The sequence below is a fragment of the Oreochromis niloticus genome, linkage group LG14 (assembly GCF_001858045.2).
Source record: "Oreochromis niloticus isolate F11D_XX linkage group LG14, O_niloticus_UMD_NMBU, whole genome shotgun sequence".
In the NCBI taxonomy this organism is placed as follows: Eukaryota; Metazoa; Chordata; class Actinopteri; order Cichliformes; family Cichlidae; genus Oreochromis; species Oreochromis niloticus.
In genome coordinates this window covers 2803175-2822325 of record NC_031979.2, presented here as the reverse complement: position 1 = coordinate 2822325, position 19151 = coordinate 2803175, and the positions used below count along the sequence as shown (strand labels likewise).

General features: G+C 43.6%; 1 protein-coding gene across 3 annotated transcripts in view; it reads left to right on the top strand.

Moving 5' to 3' along the window:
- Positions 1 to 16629, top strand: part of ulk2 (unc-51 like autophagy activating kinase 2) — a 35992-nt gene extending 19363 nt beyond the window's left edge. For 2 of the 3 annotated variants that reach the window (XM_005474430.3, XM_013276539.3), the window contains exons 6-23: positions 189 to 271; positions 951 to 1001; positions 1084 to 1172; positions 1663 to 1831; positions 3503 to 3560; positions 8374 to 8523; positions 10729 to 10874; positions 10961 to 11041; positions 11595 to 11857; positions 11935 to 12113; positions 12447 to 12556; positions 12693 to 12830; positions 12936 to 13177; positions 13283 to 13461; positions 13588 to 13706; positions 13790 to 13947; positions 14035 to 14170; positions 14339 to 16629. In XM_005474430.3, coding sequence (XP_005474487.1) covers positions 189 to 271; positions 951 to 1001; positions 1084 to 1172; positions 1663 to 1831; positions 3503 to 3560; positions 8374 to 8523; positions 10729 to 10874; positions 10961 to 11041; positions 11595 to 11857; positions 11935 to 12113; positions 12447 to 12556; positions 12693 to 12830; positions 12936 to 13177; positions 13283 to 13461; positions 13588 to 13706; positions 13790 to 13947; positions 14035 to 14170; positions 14339 to 14403 — 2416 coding nt within the window. In that variant the 3' untranslated portion in view covers positions 14404 to 16629. The remainder of the gene's footprint in view (positions 1 to 188; positions 272 to 950; positions 1002 to 1083; positions 1173 to 1662; positions 1832 to 3502; positions 3561 to 8373; positions 8524 to 10728; positions 10875 to 10960; positions 11042 to 11594; positions 11858 to 11934; positions 12114 to 12446; positions 12557 to 12692; positions 12831 to 12935; positions 13178 to 13282; positions 13462 to 13587; positions 13707 to 13789; positions 13948 to 14034; positions 14171 to 14338) is intronic. The other variant, XM_003453573.5, reaches the window with a different exon arrangement.
- Positions 16630 to 19151: the final 2522 nt, after the last annotated feature.

The following is a 19151-nucleotide window of genomic DNA, read 5'->3' as shown; positions in this document are numbered from 1 at the left end:
GAGTTTTCAAATGGTCTGTCAAACTGTATCCAAACTGGCAGACTAATAGTACTGACTATGCAATACGTACGTGATTACATTAACAATACTATAAGTTACATGCCTGACATGCCTCAGAATACACTGCACAGCCGATATGCACCCTGAGAGAAACAAAGTGTTGAGGTTTCCGTACTCTTACTACCCAGCATCCCGAGGGAGACGTCCCCACAACTAAGCGATCTTTTGCTTGGGCTGCTGCAGAGGAATCAGAAGGACAGAATGGACTTTGGTAAGTACTGACATCACAGTAATGGAGGCTGGGCATCTTTAGTAGTGGTGCTTTCCATACTTTTCCTCTCATCTCAGTATAAAGTGTGTTAAACTGTGCAGGGTTAAATAAAGATATTGTGCACAGTGAGCCACTTTGTTCCACTGTTTACCAGGGCTCAAAATTAATCCCATTTTAATACAAATAACGATTTTGGTTTCCCACAATTAAATGAACAGGAGAAACCAACACTGACAATGTTCCACTAATATAAGGCAAAACTTAGAAAATGAATTCACCACCTGACAGTTAGCCACAGCTGTTCCTTGGACCACTGACTGACAGTACGACAGCTGCACGACTGTCCACAGATTCAAAGTTAGAAAGATGGAGAATCTAGATTATATTGAGAGTTAATAATAAATCAATCAATTAATCAATCAATCAATCAATAAAATATATTGATGAATAATGACTGGGAAAAACATGAACATCCTAATTGGGATTTCAGAGTTTGTAAAAATGAAAACTTGTGCACTTGACTCTGAGCTTTGACAGCAACTTTAAGAATGAAAATGAATCCGTGTGAGTCGGCTGGTTCTGATGCAGCAGGAGGGGAAGAGCAAGAAAAACTCTGTGAACAGGTTTAGATGGAGTATATCGTGCTGTTCCTCACTTACCTATCCATCTCTCTCCCCAGACACATTTTTCAGCCACCCTTTCTTGGAGTCGTCATCCACCATTAAAAAATGTAAGCACAAAGGTCAAATTCTAAAGCACATCCACGCCTCATCAACTTGAAACCATGATTAATGGTGAGTTTCCCCCCTCAGCGTGTCCAGTTCCTGTGCCCATCACCTCCAATCCTGTGACAGACAGCTCCTGTGGCAGCTCCCCGTGTATCCGCTACAGCTCTCCTCCTGTGAGTTTGATCTTATTTTATAAATCCTCATCCAAAGGGGATCACATGTACATTGCAATTAGTGTGATAAAATATTAGCCACGCCCCTGTGGTGCTTGCCTCACTGCCTTCTTACTTACTTGCCTTCTGGTACAAACAGCACCTGAATACATGAATCTTGAGCCCAAAAAGGATTTGTTATGGAAAAGCACAGATCCTGTGTAAAAATATTTCAGCCTTATTTTTAGGTCCTCATGTTGCCTATGAATACTGCTAGTGTGAGTGCTGCTGCGGTTACATCTTCAGCTACTTATAGCAATGTCTTCATGTCACTGCAGCAGGAGGAAAGGAGAGATTTCTCAGCACGTCAGTGTTCTCTGTAACAATGTAACGAGATTAGTTTGACAGTCAGCGCTGCCCTGCTTGGAAGACTTAATGGGATCATTCAGGAGCCTCACTACAATTTATTCTTTTTTTCCCCTCCTCTGCTGTACTCTCTGCATGTGAACAGTCTCTCCCAGACATGCAGACTCTAGCAGAGGATGGTCTGTCATCCCCTCCACTGGGTCCGCCCAACTTCCTGCAGCTGTCCAAAGAGTCTGCAGGAAGCACCAGCAGTAAGAACTCTTCTTGTGACACGGACGACTTTGTCCTCGTGCCCCACATATCTGCTGACAGCTGTAAGTGCCAACACCTGTCTATATTTACACCTAACTTACATCTTAATGTCTTCATGATAAAATAAAATAAAATAAAATAAAATAAAATGAAATAATAATAAACTGCCTAAAAATGGCCCCCCAAAATAATGTATGCTTTAGCTTTTTGCCAGGAAAGTTATATTTGTACTTGATTTTTACTTTACTTTGATGCTGCAGAGATCTCCCATAAAGTTCAGTACTTTCAGTGCTCTCTCTTTTATATCTGTGCTGCTACCCAGGACCTAAGCTAGCAGTGCAATAGTCCATCACTGTAAACTTTGCCTGAGTTACATTATTATTTAATTTGACAATAAATGATAATTTAACATCAAAGACATAACTTCAGCACCATTCCATTATCTGTAATAAAAAATGAATCCATACATCCGTACAGCAATATATATCCACGGATCTGTGTGCTGGCCAGACCATGTGGTGATGTGATGGCATCAGCTGGAAGGACTGCCAGGATGTACCACATACATATTGAACTCGGTCTTTATTTACTGTGTATCAGAATCATGTACTCATTAATTGAAGATGCAGGAACATCATTCAGATTCTTTTGACTGACATAAACCACTTGTTATATTGTAGACAGACGTAGTTCTCTCATTAGTTAATTGTAGATTATGAAATGCTCCAAGACTCCATCAACTACACCAGTGTGAGTAATGTGCTTTACGTGTGATCTCAATATAACAGCTGACGTCCCACCAAATCACAGCTTTTATGGGAATTGCTAACCTGTGCTATAGTAATGACAGCTGTAGCACCAGCATGTCTCACCATGTTGTCTACAGTCTAACTCTGGTGTAAACCAAACTCCAGCACACCTGATATTTCCCTTAAGATTTAGTTTAGTTTAGTTTTTTAATCGTTTTTTAATACAACTTGTAAATCTGCAACATTTTAGATGTCAGACACTAATAGTGGGAGTTCCCTAGAATTGTCCAGCAGATTCAAACCTGGAAAAATGACCAAAGAATAATATGTTAAATGTTCTGTTTACTCGAACCCTCGAGTCATTTAAAAAAACCCATTATGATGTAACAGTCAGTAATTTATCAGAGCTCTCTGGACTTTTATTAGCCTTGTTCTGTTTGGTTCAAAATGTCTCTTAACTCTTTATCAGAAAACCGAGAGACTGCTCACCTCTGTAACTACTGTACAACAACATCGTATGTTTATCAAATTAAACCAAGTCTGTGTGGAGACGATGCTCACATAGTCGGTCCAGTTCTAATGGGGTTTATCACTGTGCATTCATGCAGTGCCATACTGTCGCAGCAGTTATGGTTTTCAATAAATGAAGAACTTGCATGAAATCACGTTTCTAATCACTTATGATACAGTCAGCACCCGTGCTCACACCACACAATCCACAACCAGTAAATGAGAGCTCTGCTAACCATTCTAGGCTGTAACAGTAGACAGCAGTGCACAAACAGTAGACACACACTCTTACCCTGAACACTTGTGCAGGCATCCTCCCCTCGAATAGTGAACTGTGCAAGAAGCAGGAGACGCTGCGAGTACTGTGTGGGTGTCAGCTGGCTGCAGTGTCACTTCATCACCTCATAACTTCTGACTTGTACATCAGTTCAGGCTGTTTGTGATTGTTTTCTTTCCTTTTTTCTTCATCCTCAGATGACCAACCAATGGGACCCGGTCGTCGGGCGTCCAGCGAGTTTCTCATGTGTGGAGGGTGAGTACGAGGCTGTGCAACACATTCTGCCTAAGTTAGGTTGAATTTTCTGACCGTACCAACATAATTATCAGCCAAAAAAGAAAATGCAGTTCTAAAGAGAGAACTGAAAGTTTACCATAAATGACTTCTGCTTCTCAAAGACGTTTAGTGTGGACAAAGATTCAAGCGGGTCACACATAAGCACTGATATCAGCTGGGTTTCTGTGCCCACATCATCTGAACCCTTCCTATAGTGAGTTACTGCTAAAGCAAGTGTTTCAGAAGTTATTCACATTTTTATTACAAAACAGTCAAAGCGAAATTAAACGTGTTTGTCAGCAAGTTTGGCACTTGTATGTTACTGTGTGCACATAGCCTGGAGAGCAGAACTAGCAAAGTGTGTCTGCAGAGTGAGACTTTGACCAAACAGTGCATCAATTTGAAGTATTGCAGAGAGTAACGAGCCACCAAAGAGCAGCCACAGCGAGCTGTTAGCTGAGACTCAGACTCAGCTTTGACTTTCACTACCCGTTGCTGTTTGTGTACTTCCTCCCCATTTAGATGACAGGTGGTTTGCTGCTACCAGAATTCTGTGCCCTATAATGTTAAACCCCTGTTTACTGCAGAGTGGCATTTAAAGATGAGCTGGGTTTGAGTTGGCCGCATTGAGGTGAATGGAGGTTTCCCAGACATAGCTGTGGTAGGGCTGACACTCCACAGCTACATGTGACATTAATGTGTTTCATCTGGTTTTTTCAGTAATTATTTGTTTTGTTAAACATCCATTTTAACAACAGTTAGGTGTGATTTCATAAAAAAGGCTGTTACCTCACTGAATGCTGGAGATGCTTTGAATGCAGCCCAGCGTCACTAAGCCACCAGGCGCCGTTTGTGGGATATGAATTGGATATTTTCAGGACAATAGGAGTGTGTCACGATGAGTCAGACTGTTTCACACAAAGACATGTATGAATGGTCATGTTATCCATCTTAATATGATCTATTTTTGTGTCAGCAGGGCTTACTTTGTTTCTTTGTATCACTATTTCTGTGAGCACTTGACAAACAGCCTGCTTTCAGCTTTATCCTGGATAACCCCGAAATGGTGACTCTTTATTTATCTTGACTGAATGCTCCTACCCACTTCCAGCTCTTCGTGATTAATCGGTTATGAATAAGATACCGAGCAGACAACATGGTGGTGCTGTGCTAAAAACAGCACCAGACCCATAGAGAGGACTGTGTGTATTAGTGTGTGAGTCCCCAAACCTCTCTTGCACCAACAGACAGACTGTATTCAGTCCAGTTGTATTTTTTTAAACACACACAAACACAGTGCTCTTATGGAATAAATAGGGGTCTTATTATAGTAAGTATTATACACAAACACACTCTCACATTGCCATTGACACGGCTTTCATCTCCTTTTTTTCTTTTCCAGATTCTTCCTACGTTGATTTCAGTTCAGCTTCTGTGAAATCTCGCTCTGTCACCTCTTTCTTTTCTTTCTCTTCCCTTTGATAAGCTGGCGTTTTTCTTACTGCTTGCAAGTCTTACAGTCCAGTAATGTGATAGTCCATATTGAAATACATTCAGACTTCCTTGTCCTACCTGTGATACTGTGATGTTGTATTAAATTGCACACAACCCCACACTGAATCATTAATTCAGTTTAGTTTGAGTTAATCAACAACAGGTGCCTTGAGGCATTATTAGGATTCAGGATCCAACTATATGCTCAATCCAAAAGGAAAGTTTGAAGCCTGATCTTAAAAGCAGAGACGGTGTCAGTCTACCAAATCCAAACTGGGAGCTGGTTCCACAGAAGATGGGCCTGAAAGCTGAAGGCTCTGCCTCCCATTCTACTTTTAAATACTCTTAAATTGATCTTAAATTTTATTCTGCATTTAACAGGGAGCCAATGAAGAGAAGTCAGGATATATGCTCTCTCTTTCTAGACCCTGTCCAGTTCCTTACCTGTAATCCTGTTGCAGTATTTTGCATCTACTAAAGGCCTTCAAGGAGATTTTAGGACAGCCTGATAAATAATGACTTATAGTCCAGCCTAGAACTAATAAATGCTAGTTTTTCAGTATAACTCTGAGATGTTTGCAATTTTAGAGATGTTGCACAAATGGAAGAAAGCAGTCCTCATAATTTCTTTAATATGTGCATTGAAGGACATATCCTGGTCAAAAATGTCTGATTACTGGAGACAAGTAATGGTGTCAAGATCTGGTTAAGAAGCCTGTTTCTAAGATTTCTATGGCAGACTATAATAAGGTCAGTTTTATGTGAATTAAGAAGCAGAAAGTTAGCGGCCATCCAGGTCTTTATGTCTTTAAGACATTCCTGCAGTTTAACTAATTGGTGTGTGTTACCTGGCTTCATGGACAGATAGAGCTGGGTGTCATCAGCATAGCAGTGAAAATGTACACTATGCTTTCTGATGCTCCTGCCTAAGGGAAGCATGTGTAGACTTGGTCCTAGCATGGATCACGACTCCCCATTTACATGAACAAATTGGAGTCTATTAGATAGAATTCTAACCATTGGAGCGCAGTACTTTTAAATTTCTATGGCGTGCTCTAATCTCTGCAATAAAATTTATGGTCCACAAAAGGTCTAGCAGGACGAGCACAGACATGAGTGCACAGTCAGAGGCCAGGTCATTTGTAACCTTAACGCCGTTTCTGTGCTGAAATCTAAATCTTATAGAAAGCTGAGTTCAGGTTCGCTGCCCATATTAGCCCTGATTACTGCCGCAGGCGTCGAATCAACATTCAGCGTACCCCTAACCCTGTCTGGGAAAACACCCCAAACGAGCAGCACGTGTTTGTCTTCTGAGCGATACTGACACGAATGCTTTTCCGAGCCTCTTATGCACAGGTTCTACATTCTGTGTCAATAATCTACTTGGGTCCAAGTTATGTAAAATTTCATTAGTGAGTGTGAGGCTCTGAGCAGCTCTGCACATCTCTGCCAGTTGTTTTGTGGCTGCATGGACTCATTCACACAGACTTTGCAATACAATGCAGCCATCAGGCAGGCTAGAACGTTTAACATGAACTGCTACTACAGCCATGGCATCTCAAGTTGTCTGTAATCGCCTTTTTACCCTCCAGACAGCTGAGTACCAGTGTGTATATATACCCCTCCCCCTGCATGCAGAATGGTGCAAGCAGCAGCCACCCTGGGGAAAAACCCTGGTAAATGGAGCACAAATTTTAGCCTAACGCTGTTAATGCAAACAACTTCCAGCTCAGCAGAATAGATAGATGGTGAAACCCGTAAGCATTTTGATCAAATACAGACCCAAAATTCAAGGTAAAACTTAATATGAGAGGTAAATACTACCTTGTTTAGTATTTTGCATACATTTGTTTGCTCTCTTTGACTACTTTCTTGTGCCCCTGTCCTTCCCCCAATGCTTTGCACTTCCATCTCCCTACTTTCCTGTTTTTCATGTGTAACCAGCCCCAAGCCAACGGTTCTCGCTTCTCTCTGTTCCCTTTTTGCTCGCACTTGCTCCATTTCAGCTTCCTATGTGTGTCTATTCTGTGCTGTGCCCCTCTGACACTCTCTGCTGCCAGCTTTACTCCCTCCCTCTGCTGTTCTCATGGTTTTGTTTTTCCCCATAACAATAAGTCTTCAGTGCTTACATAAATGAGTTAATCATTGACACACAGGAAGAACCAATTTTCATTTCATTGCAGTAGTTGTCCCTAGCAATTTGGAAACAGCAGCAACACTCTCCAAAATCAAAGCCTTGTTTATTGTGTTTTCTTTGTGTCCTGAATTGGAGTCCAGAGAAAGGATGAAAAGTGGCTCAGGAAGGGAGTGTGGACCCTGGGGGTTGGCGAGAGGAGTGTGCAGAGATATTTTCACTGTAAAAAAATAAATAAAGCAAGAGAACAGGAGACAAAGTGAGTGATTATGATGAATGAGGACACTTTTTAGATGCTGACATGGTTTAAAAACCAGGTCAGAGGAGACGCAGCTGATTTTGAAGATACAGCCTCTCTCTGTCTACTCTTGGCTCTTTTTGAAGAGCAGCTGTTCACTGACCTACAAATGTTCTTTCTCCGCTTTAAAGCAGCACACAACACCTTTCTCCATATTAACAATGGCCGGGCTCAGTAAAGCTTTTAGCAGCTTAGAGAAAATGGATCGCTTCAACAAGGCTCATTACATCACATGCTAGTGGGGCAGCACGTGCTAGTGTTTATTTCTCAGAACTGCAGATATCCCACAAAGCAGCTGCTCTCTGGTTCTTTGTCTGGACTAGTCCAGCCTCACGTGTCCTCCTCCCTCCCTCCCTTATGGACCCTCCCAGGCTTTCATTATTACATAAAGAGTTTCTAACTGGTGTCACCTTTAAAAACATTAAAAAAAACATTCTATATGTTCTTAAAGGCCCTGTATAGGTGTCATTACGTTATGCTCAGAACATTTTGTCTCCTCTGGAATGATAAAAGAATCTAAATGCACTTCCCCTCCTGTGTCGCACAGCAGCACCGCCCTCACGCATGCTATTGGCTGCCCCTACATGTAGTCCTGCCCCAAGCAGAGGGAAGTCTGAAGCTGATTGGTCTTGCCTGTGTTTACACTGAAGCCTCTGTCCCTGTGAGGCTGAGCTAAAACTGAACTTCCCCAACCTGCCTCCATATGAGCGTAAACAAAGAACTCAGGGCTGTGGAAGTTGACAAGCTGTAACTTTTGGACTTATCATGACAATTGAAACTCCAGACAACTTCACGCAAACAAGGAAGCAGCAGCAACTTCAAACACGTTGGCTAACGACGCTCCTTTCTCACTTCGTCCCCTTCAGGCAGCCACAGCCCACCCCAGGACAGACGCCTATGGTGTCCCCGCGGGCTGAGACCACCCCCATTCCAGTTCCTACACAGGTTCGCAACTACCAGCGCATCAAGCAGAATCTGTCCAGCAGCCCGAACGCCACACTCTACAGCGCCCCCAGGTAAGGACTCTGCTGGGATTGCTCAGTTAACTTTGCATAACTTATCGAGTGGCAATGATGAACTGCAGAGGAATGCTTAACTCACCACAACTAAACCAGTATGAAAACCTGGGCTGTTATTTCATCAGCCATAAAGTTTCACTGAAATTACATCAGTCAACTGCCTGCTTGAGTTTATGGCCTCCCAGCAAGTTACTGAGGGGTTTGTTGACAGTTTCATGTGAAGACAGAAGAGAAGGAAAGGCACGTTGTTTCTCAGGGAAACTAGTTACATTATAGAGTAGTGGTTTACATATTCGCCTAACAAGGGAAAGATCCTGGGAGGAGACACAGATCCCTCTGGGGTTATGTCAGGAAGGACATCCAGCGTAAAAATCTGCCAAATCAAATATGTGGAGCTACTCACTGGCATTGCTAATGGCCCTATTATTAGAAGTTTTATTAGATTAGCTTCTCTGTAGAATTTTGTTCGTCTGGTGGTTTATTTACTTTGCCAGTGAAATTCCTCCTGTAATGCTGAACAAAGTGCCATGTCAGAGACATTAAGCAAATTCAAATCTTCAGCCATGGTTCAAGCAAAGTAAAGGAGAAGTTCTTTCAGCCACTACTACTTTCAGCTCTGAGGCCCCACAGTCAGTGTGTTAGTGTTCTTGTTCTCACTGCAGGGATTCATTTTCCTCTGTATTACCAGCAGAACAGTGCACACAAATGCTAATATTAGGCGGGGAGTACAGAGGAGACAGGTGATGAAAGGCTGACACTTTTTGAGTTACTAGGATTTTCTTAGCACAATTCACGTGCACAATGTATGCAGGTGAATTTCAGGTATTCCTTTATATTTTAACCACAGGACAGTCTAACTGTAATTTTTCACTTCTGCATGCATGATTGACGCGTGTGATAAAGAATTACCACAAAGATTCTTTTAATACAAGGATGAGAATTGTGTCAATAACGTTTTCAAAAAATGATTGCGCAAATTTAAAATGGTAATACTTTCTGTGTTTTATGTTTTGCACTTTACCAGTTGCGTTGCATGGAATCACAATTTCTTTCAGCCCTGCAGACATTCGTCCTGTTTTTGTGGTTTCATAAGTGCAGCGAGGAACATATCGCTGTACCACCAAAACATATTACCCACATTTGTCAGATATGATGATGCAGGTCATCTGTGTCATCACACGAAGCACCATAAATATGTAACGAGCAGGCTGATGATGATGATGATGATGATGATATTCATGTTTAGACGATAGAATAGACTACACATCTTGATGCATTCTCAATCATCCAGGAAAGTAAATCTCCAAAAGTTGAATCTGTTCATCTGGACGTAGCGTTTTGTGGGAGAAACGTTTCATCACTCATCCAAGTGACTTCTTCAGTCTCAGCTGACTGCAGGTTTCCCCAAACCTTATAAACAGTACATTTGCATAATGACTGAAACCAGCCCACTGAAGGAACAATGGGCTGTGAGGTCAGTTCCTTAATCATAATTATGCAAATACCCATGACCATTGATCAACAATCACTGACCAAAACCCACTGATCAAAGAACACTGATCAATGTCCATGAGTCCCATTCACAGAGAGTTGGGGAATGGCTGCAATCACAGCATTGTAAGATGGTGACAGATGTACCCTTAGGCCCCCTCCTCGATTCAGAGATGGTCTTTCCCTTTTCACGTAAATGGCCTCCTTGACTCCGCGCTCAAACCAGCGTTCCTCCCTGTCCAGGATGTGTACATCCTCATCATTGAAAGAGTGTCCACTGGCCTGTAGGTGTAAATAAACTGCAGAGTCCTGGCCTGATGAGGTTGCTCTTCTGTGTTGTGCGATCCGCTTCGCTAGAGGTTGTTTGGTTTCCCCGATGTATAAATCCTGGCAATCCTCCTGGCACGCAAATGTACGGTTTATAAGGTTTGGGGAAACCTGCAGTCAGCTGAGACTGAAGAAGTCACTTGGATGAGTGACGAAACGTTTCTCCCTCAAAACGCTACGTCCAGATGAACAGATTCAACTTCTGGAGAATAGACTACACAGTTTTGTATCTGACTGAAAACTGCGTATTTTCGTGAGTCGTCTCAGCAGCCAAACAAATGTTTGCAAACTGCCAGAAGATGAAATGAGCCAAAGGAAGACTGGCTTGGACTGTTACTTCATGTCTGTTTTGTATAATTAAAGATTCATGCTTGTGTTTTTCAGATCTGGCACAGTGAGGCGATCTAACACCAGTCCAATGGGTTTTCCCAAGGTGGGCTCGGGGTCTCCGAGCTCCGCAGACGTCCCTCAGACTGTGGGCCGCCGCCTCTCCACAGGAAGCTCCCGCCCCTACTCGCCCTCACCTCTCGGTAAGGTTACGTTTAAGGACACCTTCCAGACATGAAGGGGACATTTCTCGAGTCTCCTGACAAATCTAAGCTCTTTCTGTGTGCAGTGGGCACCATCCCTGAGCAGCTGGGACACTGCTGCTGTCACCTACAGAACCAGGAACCCCGCAGCCGCAGTTCTTCAGGAGGTACGTTCTCAGGCTCACCTGCTCGTTCACAGGGTTATCGCACTTCTGTGTTGCCTTGTTCCCTTCAGTTTCAGGTGCTGTGTCTACAGTATGAACAAAAAGAACAAAGGAGGTTAGAGTTTGTAATGAAAAAGGAGCAAAGTTTACAACCCTTCCCAACAACAATGTGTTTGACATTTAAAAGAACCAGAATTGACAACAACTGCTATTCCGAGTTCTGATTCTCTTGCTAGTGGCATGACTTAATTTGCATGAGTCACCATGACTGCAGGCCATTTTCAGAGTCTCTGGCTCTGCACATGTCTTACGCCTTGTTCACTGTTGGTGTCAGGAGGTTTGCTGTCATGGTGACCAGGAAGGAGGCTCACTGTCCTAAATGATGAATCGGATTTTAGTGCTTTGTCCCCTGTGTGAAGAGGCACACAAATGAGCAGATTTTATGAGCAGAACAGACTCTGTTAGAAAGTTGTAGGGAAAATGGTACACTTGATGCTAAGCCATGGATGATTATTAACCGGCATTGATTCTAATCCACTGTGTCCGATGTCTTTAGGTTCCCCCATCCCATCCTCTCAGCTCCTGGGGGCTCGGCTTCAGAGCGCCCCCATTCTGACTGAGGTCTACCAGACCAGGCAGAAGCTCCACAAGCAGCTGTCTGACCCTGTGCAGCCTTCCTCCTCCTGTAGTCACTCCCCGCAGCTTGGCCGTCCCGCCAACCTCGGTTCTTCCCCCACCAAGCTGCTGGGCTCCTCCCCTCGCACGTCTGACTGGCTTCAAAAGTCCCCACTCCCCACAATCATTGGCTCCCCAACTAAGGTGAGTACGCTTCAGTGAAGAAGTATGCTTTTAGCTGTTAAATTTAGCCTAATTCACTTTTTTTGTCTCCTTTTCAGACCATTTCAGCACCATTTAAGATTCCCAAAACACAGGCCTCCTGTAACTTGATGGCGCTGGCAGACAGCCCCCAACCCACAAGGACGCTGGCTGACGCACACGATGTTTGCGGACACCACAGCAGCCCCTTCCTCGCCGGCCGACCAGCTGCTCCTGAGGGCAGCCGGACATTTGGCAGGTATAGAAGCACCCAAATCTGCTTCCATTGGAGCTGTTAAATCTGATAAATCCACATATGGACAAGTCCAGTACAGTCACTTACAACATGGACCGTGAGATTCTGTCATAAATAAATAAAAAACAGCTGATCAGTTGGTGTATTTGTGCAGTGATAATCTTTAACCTGGCTCAATTACATGTGACACTTTGGACTGAACAGGAGACTTCCTGGAAATCTGATTGATTTACTTTTTACTTTTTTAAACAAGTCTGTTTACATGAAATATGTTAAGTGTTTTAACTGTGAAAGGATGATGTTGTGTACCTCTGCTGACACCATCTTTCCTTACAGGTCTGTCAGTACAGGTCGTCTGTCTGACCATCCAATCAGAATCACTCTGGGTGGGCAGCCCTATCAGGGCAGCAGTGACAGCCTGAATACTGAGCGACCCATGGACACAGGTACTGAGCAGATACTCTGCATGTATGAAATTAGCAACATTGTGTCCAGTTTAAGCCGTAAGAACATCGTTTACAAATTGCAGCAAACAGTTCACTGAATGACAAAAATAACGAGCACATTTCTTCCTGCCCAAAGCCCCCGCAGGTCCGAGCACGCTCGCTCACGGTGGGTCAGCGAGTCCTCGTACCGTCCTTTTCACTGTGGGTTCACCACCCAAGAGCAGCACTCCTCCGACCTGCAGCCACTTGGGCACCCGATCACGCACCACTTCAGGTGAGGGAAACCCGCCACCTTCTTGCAGAACTGAGTTTTAGGAGGAAAGCTTAAAATATTTATGGCAAGTATTTATGCCATGCTCTCTCCTCTCTGTCCACTCAGTGGGCTCCAACAGTTCAGCAGGCTCTCTGTGCTCCGTCAGTGGTCGGGTTTATGTCGGATCTCCTCCAGGCATGGCCATAGGCTCATCTCCTCCAGGAGGTTACGGAGGTGGGCAGGTGGCCCCTGGGGCAGAGGGGGCACCCAGCAGCCTGCGGTACGTCCCATATGGGACCTCTCCTCCCAGCCTAGAGGGATTCATCACCTTTGAAGCCCCAGAACTTCCTGAGGAGACTCTGATGGAGGTGAGAAGTAGTGGTTGGCGCCTTACAAGAAGAGGCTGATTCTTTTCATGCAGTGTCTCTTCTCTTCTTCAACATTTCATTGCAATCTTTCTTTCCGTGCTCTAGCGTGAGCATACAGACACCCTGATGCATCTGCGGATGATGCTTTCATTTACTGACTGCATCCTGGAGATGGCGGCACTTCGAGCCGGGGGGACAGAGCTCGGCATCTCGGCTGCTTCCCTCTACCCTCCCCAGGACAGCGTGGTTGTGGACCAGATCAGCCAGCTGAGCAAAGAGTGGGGGTAAGAAACTTAAGTCTGCTCTGATTTGGATGTAATATAGTTTTTGATATCATGTAATCTTAGGGCCCTTTGTTTGTAAACACTTCCCATTTGTCTTATGAGCTGTGGTTGTGCTGCCCCCTACAGGCAGGTGGAGCAGTTGGTGCTTTACATGAAGGCAGCTCAGCTCCTCGCTTCCTCGCTCCATCTGGCCAAAGCTCAGATTAAATCTGCCAAGCTCAACCCTTCCACTGCCGTTAAACAGGGTAAGGACGTTTCAGCTTCCTAGCTGTCTTTGTTCCTTTGTATCTTTATTTGCTTAATAAAGGCTCTCCCTTTATCCTCTCAGTGGTCAAGAGTCTGAATGAGCGCTACAAAAGCTGCATCTCCCTGTGCCGGCAGCTGACCGACAAACTCAACCACTTCTTCTCTGATAAGCAGCGCTTTGTGGACGAAATCAACAGTGTCACCGCAGAGAAGCTCCTCTACAATCACGCAGTGGAGATGGTGAGTCTCATGTGTATGCACTGACAAACCTATTGTACAGATAGACTTGGTGCTGGTTAGCCTAATGCGATCGTGTGCGTGCTCCAGGTTCAGTCAGCAGCTCTCGATGAGATGTTCAAGCAGACGGAGGACATAGCCTATCGCTACAGCAAGGCCTCCATGCTCCTGGACGGCCTGTCCAAGATCCTCCAAGACCCCACAGACATCGAAAACGTGATGAAATGTAAGCACAAGCTCACTGTCTTAAGCAGTTGAACTTGGGGGGACGTTTTACTCAGACGCATTCAGGATCGCGCTCTGATTCATGAGACATTGCAGCATTTCCTGTGCATTCCATGTTTATCTAATGACTTCTATTAACGAGTTCCTGTTTTGCATCTGTTCCCTGCAGACAAGGCCAGTGTGGACCGCAGGATCTCAGCTCTGTGCTACTGTACTGTCACACTGTATGAGTAGGAGAGCTGGTGAAATCATAGACAGAGGGACCACGTCCTAAGACTGTTGATTACTATTCCCACAAAGCCCTCATTCCTTGTGTAGCAGTTCAAGCACCTTTCATCGGCTTCATCTCTGTTTATCATGACTTCATTTTACCAGCTGCATCACAGAGTGACCGCGTAAATCTACAACCAAAGATGATGGCAGATCCGGAAACAAGAGGATGAACCTGGCTGTAGGTGAACTTGCACTTTCAGGTGCACTTTTTATGTCACGATGGTCGCCCACCATCAGATGGAAACATTGGGGATTTGTTTCTACCAGAACAAAGAGGATTCACGGGACCTCGACAGACTCGAGCTCCTTAAGAAGCGGCTCATCTTTTCAAATCCTGTCAGTGTCAGTTATTTACTCTGAAGTTTGTTTTGTTATTTATTGGTTCACATGCACATGGATTCTCCCTGAAAACCTCAAGTATTGGAGTGGAAGGAGCGTGTTGTTGTTCATTGTAACAGATCTAACTCTGTGGACTTTAACATTAAACTGTTACAGACAGTTGGAGAGCTCTGCGTGGGGGGGAAGAACCTCTCATTTGTGATTGCTTTGTTTTTATGTTTCTTGTATTATTAGCTCATGCACTTTACCGTTGAGAGGAGGAGGAAGGTAGAAATGTGATCACTTCTGCTCCGAGCCTCAAAATCGACCTGCTGTGTGTGGGATGATCATCAAGCTGCTGTAAAGCCACAGCTTTAATCATGATGTATTCATCCGAGTGCAGCTCAGTCTGTATAGTGTGACACAGATTGGAGCTTTCTCCAAGATTCCCTGGTGATGTCACTGGGAGTCATCCTGATTCTGGCATGGGAATTTCCTATGCATAGAGTGGATTGGTGGATAGGAATATTAGGTAATTGTTCCCAACCTTCTGGAAGTGTTACACTAAATCTTTGGATTCCAGGTACACTAACTGTATGTTGCATGTGACACATTCAGGCTGATTTTCAAGCAAATAGCGAAAATACAAAATTTCAGAGTTTGCATAGAAAGCTGAAACTTTTGGATCATGCCACTCACAGCAAGGAGGGATGGAGGCTAATTTATGGTGGCGGCAGATATTCAAAAGAAACCCAGAACTTGAGTGGATCAGCGACTCTGTCACCACGGCCTCGGGTGTCCACTTTACACCTCGATGGATTCAAACTGAATGGTCATATTTACTTGACAAGTTACCTTAATAACATGTTTCCTTAGACTAAAAACAAACTACAGCTTTTTATGTTTTGTCAGAATCTGTAGCTTATTTTGAGTAAACACAAACTCGATGTTTGCAGACTTGTAAATATTTTATTGTGGAGCATGTGATTATTCCCTTAGCCTCTTTTTGAGAGGAGGGTGAGTGTGTGTGTGTGATGGCAGTGGGAGGGGGCGTGGATATCAGACGCCCTGCCTGTCAGTCAAAGAGCACAAATCTTTATATGTAGATATATGAATTTGTATTCAAGTCTGCCAAGGGTTTGATAAGGAAAACCCGCTTGGGCACAACAGGAGTGTGCCAAAGACTACAATAAAACTTCTGGCAGCTCCACATCTTTCCAGAGAACTCTTTTTACCAGGACTGTTCATTGTTGAGGTCGTGTTTGTTCAGCGCTCCTGAGTGAGTGCGCGTAATGTCTTCAGATTTCATTCTCCTAATTTTGTGAGACTTGATTTGTCACAATCCACGTCGTCCCGCCGTCCACTCGGTCCTCCCGCCTCCCCCTCAAGTCCTCACGGTGTATGTACTGTATGTATGAGCATATATAAACACACGTGCACTTGCCAGGTGTGCTTTAAGGCCAGTAGTATCCAGTCAGCATGGAAAAGGAGGTGCCTTCTTGTGTAAGCAGACACAGGCCTACTCCTCTGTACAGGTGTGAATACATTCTTTGTATGCGTATAACGGCGGTCTCTGGACCTGTTCCTCTGATGTACTGTTCTCGTTTTCTTTTCTGGACACGTCTGGGTTTCAGTTTTCCCTCATCAGTATCATGGGCGCTCTGAACCACATAAAGCCTTTTCTGCATAAAGAGTGAAGAGGGATAAATAAGGCGACCCACCTGAAACTTTGTACCATTCTGGACTATGAGTAAAACTGAGATATTTTAGGTAAAGCATGGGTACCAAGTCTGCATTTTACCCTGTACAACCTCTAGAATGTGGAATGTATGTATCCTGTCGTTCTGCGCCTCTCCAGCTTGATCTGAATGCATTTTGGAAACCCCCACCATCAGACCCTGATGATGCAACACCAGTTTTTCCACATGTTTAACATTATACTCGTCTCTCACTGGGGGTGTCTCTCTTTGTTCTTTATGGAACTGAAATGCAGTTTTTGTTATTAAAAAGAGAAGAAGTGAACCTGTCTCACTGCCCTTTATTTAATCTTAGTTCTGATTTTAAATGTAAAATCAGTTTCCTAAATAAGTCTCTCAAATTCATCCTTAAAAATATAATGGCTTGAACTAACAATGACATATTACTTAGAATACGGTGTAACTGAATTTACAAATGTGATTTTTCAATCTAAATTCAGTCATTTAATTTACGTTTTAAATGATTAACTCATTACCATTTGCTGTCCTTGGAACCAGGAATTTACTTGGGAAGCTATGATGATGGGTAAAAACACGTTTCCTTAGAATCTCTCGTCAAATCTGATTTTTACAATTCAGAAACCAATTTTGGACCCAAATTCAAGTTTAAAAAGCTTTTTCCTCCCTGCAACTTAAACTTCTATCACTACATCATCTTGAGGAGTTGCTCAAAACTTTTATTGATTTCCAAAGACTTTCTTGCTATTTTTAAAAAGTGGTTTTGAACAATAGTTCTCCAGGCGTTCTGACTTCCTTTGGAAGTTTTTCCTGGGACACTCGCTGGTTTTTCACCATTTTTAGAGGAATGTTAAAGCCCTGACCCATGACCCAACTTTAATAAAGACACCTGACTCAAGGGATAAACCAGTGCTATCTACACATAACAGACAACTTAGAGAAGAACTCTTTTGTGACTAGCAGCATATAACATAAACTTTCTCCCATTTCTTTAGATGAATCTACAGAAATTCCCAAAGATAACCGTCTGCACCAAAGAGCTATTGGATGAAATCCTGCCATATCTCGACGAGGTGTGCAGTGTCCTTAAAACATTTGACAAAACTGGACAAGTGTAGGACAAAAGAGGAACCGACACATCTACTATAAACTATCTAGAGCAGACAATCAGTACCTGAAAGTCATGCCATTAAGAAATAGGGCGGAAAAAATCCTGCAAAGACCTGACACAGAGATGCACCCGGCCCTTCAGTTGAGCCCTCTGTGTTCACTGAAGCCTACTCAGAAATGCTCTCAGGTACAGGGTGGTTGTGAAGGGAAGGGAACCGGAGAGAAAAGGTTTAAAATCAGTGAGAATCGGTAGCAGTAGGTCTCATGAATCCAAGTAAGAAATTTTTGGTTCAAATCGTCAGTATGTATGGACGAGGTTAGGAAACGGTGCAAAATAGACTGGGTCAAAGGTCAAGGAAGGTTATAGGCAGACTCAGCAGACATATTGAATTCCCCCCAATGTGAAATTTGTTTACAGTGACCTCTGTGACTTGGGAAACGTACCACACATGCTCTAGACCAGGGGTGGGGAACTCCAGGCCTCAAGGACCAGTGTCCTGCAGGTGTTAGTTATCACCCTGGGTCAACACACCTGAATCAAATGATTAGTTCATTACCAGGCCTCTGGAGAACTTCAAGACATGTTGAGGAGGTCATTTATATCAGCTGTGTTGGATGAAGGACACGGCAGGACACCAGCCCTTGAAGCCTGGAGTTGGACACCCCTGTTCTAGACAACAGCGTTCATCCTCTGAACCAGCCTATGACTGTGTAACACAGAGGGCTGTCAGTTCACATTAAGTCTAGCTAGTACCGATAGCTTAAGCCTGCAAATTTAGAAATCCACACGAGTACCTGAAAATCCTATAAAACTCACTAATCCCACGACTCGCTCAACATCTCCCTCTGAGACAAATAAGAAACAATAGTAACAATGAACAAGTTGTGAAAATATTAAGACAATCCCTTCTCTGTGGAGTGGGACAGGAAGTCAGCACAATGTTGTGGCCAGTGACATCCACGAGCAGCTCTCTGAATAGTTGTTAGGCAATGTTCATTATGTTCATTCATAACCAAATTTCCCCTTTTGGGACAATTAAAGGATTATTCTATTCTTCTATTATAAGGCTGCATTTTAGGACCTCAGTGTAATTAAACTGGGAGATTGTGCTGCTACAGTGGCGTCAGCTGACAGTCATGAGAAGTGCGGGATCCTCCAAAGTAGACCTCAGACATGTTTCAGGAGCAGCTGGTGCTCCTTATGTTCTCGTTTCTTTCCGCACTGCTGCCATCTACTTATTCAAGATCTTTTGTGTTTTATTTTTAAGCAAAACTTTCACTTAAATGGTTTAATTAGTTGTTTTGTTCTTTGAAAAATAAAATAAAACATTACAAAACAAATTATGTCACGCTTTTGTCATAGCCACTTTTCATAGAACACCGTGTTTTCTACACTTTATTTCTACTTTATTTATGTGTCCCTGCCGTCAGGGTCTGCCAGTCTTTCTGATAAGAATTTCAATACCAGCATATCAACCTTTCCAAATCTGACCGACAAGCCTCCCTGCACTTCTTACCTTTAAAAGCAGCCTGTTGTTGTGATGGTAGGCGGTGCTTAGTTAGACG